The following is a 6,093-nucleotide window of genomic DNA, read 5'->3' on the forward strand; positions in this document are numbered from 1 at the left end:
GAGGTTTTTGATGTTAATGTTTTGCTGGATCTTGTACTTCACGCGATTGTCGCGCCTCCTCGCGACCTTCAATCGAATTATATGTACGACCGTTGCGCACCGTTTGAACTCAAAAATTACTGCCATAAAAGCAAAGCAAGGTGCACGGTTTCGCTGTATTCCTTTTGTGGCCATCAACTAACTTTGTTAGTAATGATTCATATCAGATAGATAGATTTTCAGCGGAACTATAGCCTACTAGAAATTAAATTTTGTTAAATGAGAAATTCGCTTCATTTACCTTGAGTTTCATTATATTTAGACGTTATGACTGAATTACGTATATGATACTTGGGTTATATTTTTTTACAATATAAATATGGGTAGAAAGAAAATTTATTTTTTATAACTAACAACGGCATGACTACAGTTCAGCATCTTTACCTTGAAATTTCACCTCGTAATATATTTCGTGTAACACAATATTTGGTCTTATACCTTAACTTATGATACACAGTAGCAATATATGTATTCAATGATAAGATTAAATAGCTTTAATTACTATAAATTGAGCATAACTTTTTTTGTCAGGAAATATGTAATATTCTTATACGTTTCATATTATGTGCACATTACATAATTGTCCAAGTTCATTCATTGTAAATAATTCCCGATAATTTTTATTCTATATGCATTCTAACGTTCTAAAATGGAAGACCAAGGTAATTTGTGCCCAGATAATATGTTTTGCTTTAAATAAAATGTGACCATTTTATTTTTATACGAATTTTTGTTATATATCACAAATGTATAGAATATTGACATAAAATTTCATTCCTCATTTCAATTTATTGTATATATATATATATTCTCTATTAATATATTTTTTTTATTAAAATCTACCTTAAATGCAAATCATTTTCAATTTATCATACATTACATTCATTCAATCTTACAGTTTTTTATATTTATGATAATACTACTGAATGACAAATTGTAGATTCGTGTACATAATATGTATATGAATATATATATATTCTCTCTCTCTCCCTTTCGCTCTCTTTTATAAATTTATATGTGTATTAAAAAAGGAGATAAATAAAAATATTAAAAAATGCAACTTCTATCTTAATTTTGCACAGTTTGATATCTTGCAGGAAGGTCACCAGTACAATCACTCTGTTCTTCTTCTTTGTTTCGATGTTTACTTGGAATTGATTTTGTTCTTTCTTTTTAATTACAGCGATAGAAAATCTTCGAGGACGGATTTTTCTCACTATAATTTATCACTTATTTTTCATTAACATTGTTCGTCTTGTTACTCTCCCACAAAATAAGCCGGTGATGAAAATTAAGCCAATCATTGTTAACGCAATAATCATGAAATATCGTCTTGCGGGAGATTGATTTACCGTTGAGTACAATTCCTGGATTGAATTTGGTCCAATTAACTGAAAATAAATAAATATACATATATTACTAATATATAATATGTATTATAAGAAATATAGGATTCGCTACCTTAGCTGCATTTCTGAACATTTCGATCCTTGTAGTTAACATCTTGTAGCAATCAGGTTGTAGAGACTTGTTACTGTCTTCTAATACATTTTGTAAACACATGATATCTAAGAAAAGAAGAAGAAATAATAAAATTTTGACAGATTTATACTTCTAATAAATGAACTAATTTATATATAAAATGTATTGTTTATTTGTTTAACGTACGCCTCCCTGCGCCTTGAGGAATATCACTACAGTATTTATTGACATCGACGGCACATGCTTTCTGTAATAATGGATCTACATTAATATCTGCTCTTGTTTGTTCTATTAAGTCAGCAATTTCAAGGCGACATTCTTCTTTCATATCTCTATTTCCAGCATTAAATTCCATTTTCAAACATTCTTCTACAGCTCCTGGATCATTGTCATCTGCTTTACAAACTGTTTCAATCTGTTCCAAATAGTTATTATATTGGTCAATATATTTATTTCAAATTATTTATCCTTTTTTTGAAAATATTCTAATGATAATACCTCATGTGCACACATTGTGGCTAATAATGGATTTAAATGGTAATTTAAAGCTGCTTCTCTAAGTATGTTAGTCATTTGGTGTTCACATTTTATTAAAAGTTTTGACTCTCGGAATTTAATTTTTAAACACCTTATAACTTTTCCTTCAAGTTCTTTATCGGTAGGTTCATTTAATAAAACCTAATGAGGGAATGTCATACATATAATAAGGTAGAAAAAAAGATGTAAGTAAAATATGTTCAAACATACCTCTTTACAATGCTTATTAATATCATAAGAACATGCAATTTGTAATGCAGTATTAAATCTGTAATCTGTGTTTTGTTCAATCATTCTTCGAATAACAATACTTTTGCATTTATCATCAAATGTTGGTTCATCTTTATATTTTTTTAAACAATCTAACGCTTGTGAACGACTTATATCATGGCAGAATTGCCTTACCATCGCTCGGCAATTATTTAATAAAGTGAAATCGCTTGAACTGTCTTGGAATTCTTGTTTCCTCACTTTAAACAATTGTTTATGACACGCATCTGTTAATTTTGACTTGTGTGCCGCTAAACATTCGAGAATCTGAAGTAATAATGTTTGCATTAATATAGATATCAAAATATAGATATAAAGATAAATATGTATATATCACAACCTGAGAATTTCCTGGTTCAAGATCATAACAATACTGTTTAATATCATTTGTACATTGTGCCTGTAAGATAGGATCAAACTGAATGTTTTCTCTTTGTTGATAAAGCTGCGCTTTTAACTGTTGTCTACATTCTTTTGTTATGTGATGTTGAGTATCTTTTATTATATCTTCTTGCACTTTTGTACTTAAACATTCTATTACTTCTGCCTTAGTTTTAGATCTAAATATTACATTTTAAAATATAAACATTCTTGTATTGATAAAAATTCATATAAAATATTTAAGAAATCTACTCACTTTGGACACCATCTTTTAACAGATGGTCTACAAGCTTCTTTAAATTTATAGGTAAAGTGATAATTTTTTAATGATATCAATTGGAAGTGTTCCACTGCTGCTTTACATTTATAATCAGATCGCACTTCTATCTCATTTTTGTGTTCTATTAAACATTCCATCATATCACCCTCATCTTTACCATATTTTAATACTTCCTGTTTTTTAAATATTTCATATAAATTTCATAAGTAAAAATTATGTGTTAATATTTAACTTAAATTTTTGAAAAAATTATATTGCACCTCACAATGACGCTCTATGATATGGAAACATGCAGTAGAAATTATTGGATTCAATTCAACACGTTCTGCTTGTTCTTCCGTAAAATTGCCGACCGCTAATTTGCAATTTTTGCTTAAACTGCGAATAAAACAAATGGATTGTAAAATAAATTTAGAAATTTTCATATGACCGAATACACCTACTATTACCGTTCTAAATTATCTTGAAGACATAATATTTCTTCTCCTTTTGCTGTTTTGTCATAACAAAATGATGCTAACTCAGCCAGACACACTTCTTCAATTTCAGGTTGTAAATCAACATTTACTGCTCTTTGCCTCATAACGCGTCTAATTTCTTCAACACATTCTGTTCTTAACTAAAATGAGCCAATATAAGAATAGCTTTTAACTTCCAGAGTTACTTAAGGTATTATATACAGTTATTTATGAAACTACATGAATTCTTACTGTCATATTCTTTTGAGGATGATACACATGTCTATATAAACATGGTAAAACAAGAGGTCCTCTTTCTGGATCCATTTGTTTTCCATCACTAGCCCATGCATTTCTTGCATGACATAGATGTGTTGCATCATATTTACATGCTCTATACAATTGAGGATCTAGTTTGAAATCTCTAGCTACAAAATATTGTATCTGAACTAAAGCAGTTTCACAAGCTTCTGTCATTTTGTCTGTACCAAGCTGTTCCATTAAACAGGATATCATTCTGGCATCACCTCCCTGTACCTATATGTAAATCAAATTAGAGTATTCACTTATTATTTAATAAAATATCAATTGATTTGTTTCAATTCTTTTCTTACATTTTTGCAAACTACATTAGCAATTAATTCACACTGTTCCTTTAAAACAGGATCAATTCTCCAATCTTCTCCGGCATCAGCTTCCATAATTAGATCCTCTAACTATTAATATGTTTAAAAAACATTTCGTTAATATTTATTATTATATAATTTCTTATGTATATAATAAATGTATATATGAAAACATTTGATTACCGCTCTCTGACATTTACTAGATATTCGCGATTTCCTCTTTCTTGGTCTTGTATGCTCCATCAAGCAATGAATTGTTGCACCACCAACTTCTAAACTATTACAAAATGCTGTAATATCATTAGCACAACCATCAACTATCTCAGGGGATAATCTATAATCTTCCATTAAAAGTTTTCTATGATCAAACATTTCAGCTTGGCAGTTATTATCAATTTTACTACCATTTTTTGCCGCAGATTCCAAACAAAGAAGAATTTGTGCAAGTCTTATGTTTTTATCTTCAAACACAGGTCTTCTACAATGATTACTTTTAATGTCATCTTTACAAGCTTTAACCAGTCCTTTACTAACTCTATAATCAGATGCAATTAATTTCCCTCGTCTTGCAAGCTGTTCTTGGCACATTGTTGTCATAGATCTATCCGTTTTGTGTTGCATTAAACACTTATATACTTGACCACTTCCTGGTCTAATATTTGGACAAAATCTAGTATGGTCTTCTTCGCAAGCTAAATACAATTGTCGGTCTAAGTTGATATTTTCTGCTTGTATCTCAGACACATGAAGTATATGTCTTTTACATTGAAGTTGAAGTTCATTAACATGTTCTTGTAAACAAGCTAATATTTGTCCTTGGGATATGTCTCTGTAAGGTTGTACCTTGTCACATTTGAATCTTTTAATATCATTTTCACAATCTGAAGAAAATGGTGTTATAATCCTAAAATCACTGAATGCAATCCATTCCAACCTTTGGATATATGTAATGCATTGAGGATTTTTGACTTTTTCTCTTTGATCAATTAAACATGAAAGATACGCTCCATGTTTATTACCAAAAGCTGTGCAATCCAATGAATCTAACTCTTTGCCACAGGTTCTTCTAGCTAAACGTTCTATATTTGAATTACCTGTAACATTTAAGATATAGTCCCAGATTGCTTGTCGGCATTCATCATCAATACCAGATACTTCAGTTGGCTGTAAAATGAAAAAAAACCAAATTAAAATTAGTAATTTTATTTTACTTGTATTATTAAGTACTCTATATTATAAAATAACTGTTTTGTTAATTCAAAGTTATACCTTAAAACTTTGAATACATTCTAACAGCATTAATTCGTCGTTATTTTTAGTAATATCACCGCACAGGCGATTTAAATTTTGTCGACATTTAATATTCATAGATTTTAATAAACTATCTTCGTTTAACTTGATTATGCTGGCTCTTTTAATTCTAACGGAACTGTCAGCAGAACTGCTAAATAACCAACTGATTTTTGGTATATTGTCACCATTATTTGTAATTTCATCTTTAAAATAAGTTTTCGTCAAGTGAGTACAATTTAGCACCGACAAGTGTAAAAAAATCACAAATAAAATGCTTCTTATATTCGTCTTATGTTCCATCCTTATGAATTAGGTTCACTTCTCCAATTAGAACTTATTTTCCATGAAACATATTATACTGTTTTAGTACATTTATGAGATTTCCGTTCCTTTTTTTTCTTATTCTTTTCGTCTGTTATTATGGACTATGTAATGTCAACGTCACGAATAATAGTACACTCGTGTATAATACCGAACTTTGCGCGGACAGATTGCTCTATATAATACTCGTCATCTATAGTTCTATTTAATTTTCAAATAACCTTAAACGGCAGATTTTACTGAAAAATAATGAAATTAATTTATTATACAAGAGAATTAAATTGTTTTACATTGTTTTAATTGTATTTTATTGTTCGAAAAAATAAAATAATAATTTTTAATATGAATCAGATTTAATTCATTTTGCTGATGAAAATTTTACTGTTTCACTATACTTCTTTACTGT

At 29.1% G+C, this 6,093-nt stretch overlaps 1 protein-coding gene across 1 annotated transcript; it reads right to left on the reverse strand.

Moving 5' to 3' along the window:
* Window positions 1-862: 862 nt before the first annotated feature.
* LOC117241734 (Golgi apparatus protein 1) lies at window positions 863-5,864 on the reverse strand. Its single transcript, XM_033507774.1, has 13 exons — window positions 5,343-5,864; window positions 4,257-5,237; window positions 4,062-4,163; window positions 3,700-3,984; window positions 3,439-3,608; window positions 3,250-3,367; window positions 2,966-3,162; window positions 2,669-2,888; window positions 2,269-2,595; window positions 2,020-2,199; window positions 1,708-1,936; window positions 1,501-1,607; window positions 863-1,430 (listed from the first exon to the last, which is right to left on the reverse strand). Exons 1-13 carry the CDS (start codon window positions 5,664-5,666, stop codon window positions 1,266-1,268), a joined length of 3,405 nt encoding a protein of 1,134 aa, XP_033363665.1. The 5' UTR covers window positions 5,667-5,864; the 3' UTR covers window positions 863-1,265.
* Between the last annotated feature and the right edge of the window lie 229 nt (window positions 5,865-6,093).

The sequence above is a fragment of the Bombus vosnesenskii genome, unplaced genomic scaffold (genome assembly GCF_011952255.1).
Source record: "Bombus vosnesenskii isolate JDL3184/JDL3185 unplaced genomic scaffold, Bvos_JDL3184-5_v1.1 scf7180000016261, whole genome shotgun sequence".
In the NCBI taxonomy this organism is placed as follows: Eukaryota; Metazoa; Arthropoda; class Insecta; order Hymenoptera; family Apidae; genus Bombus; species Bombus vosnesenskii.

What these genes read in the sequence shown, in the direction of transcription:
- LOC117241734 (XM_033507774.1), bottom strand. Translation starts at nt 5,666, where the DNA reads ATGGAACATAAGACGAATATAAGAAGCATTTTATTTGTGATTTTTTTA. An exon ending in CTTCAAGATAATTTAGAACG is followed by an intron (nt 3,368 to 3,438) that starts GTAATAGTAGGT and finishes TTTTATTCGCAG; the next exon opens with TTTAAGCAAAAATTGCAAAT. An exon ending in TTAATAAGCATTGTAAAGAG is followed by an intron (nt 2,200 to 2,268) that starts GTATGTTTGAAC and finishes TTCCCTCATTAG; the next exon opens with GTTTTATTAAATGAACCTAC.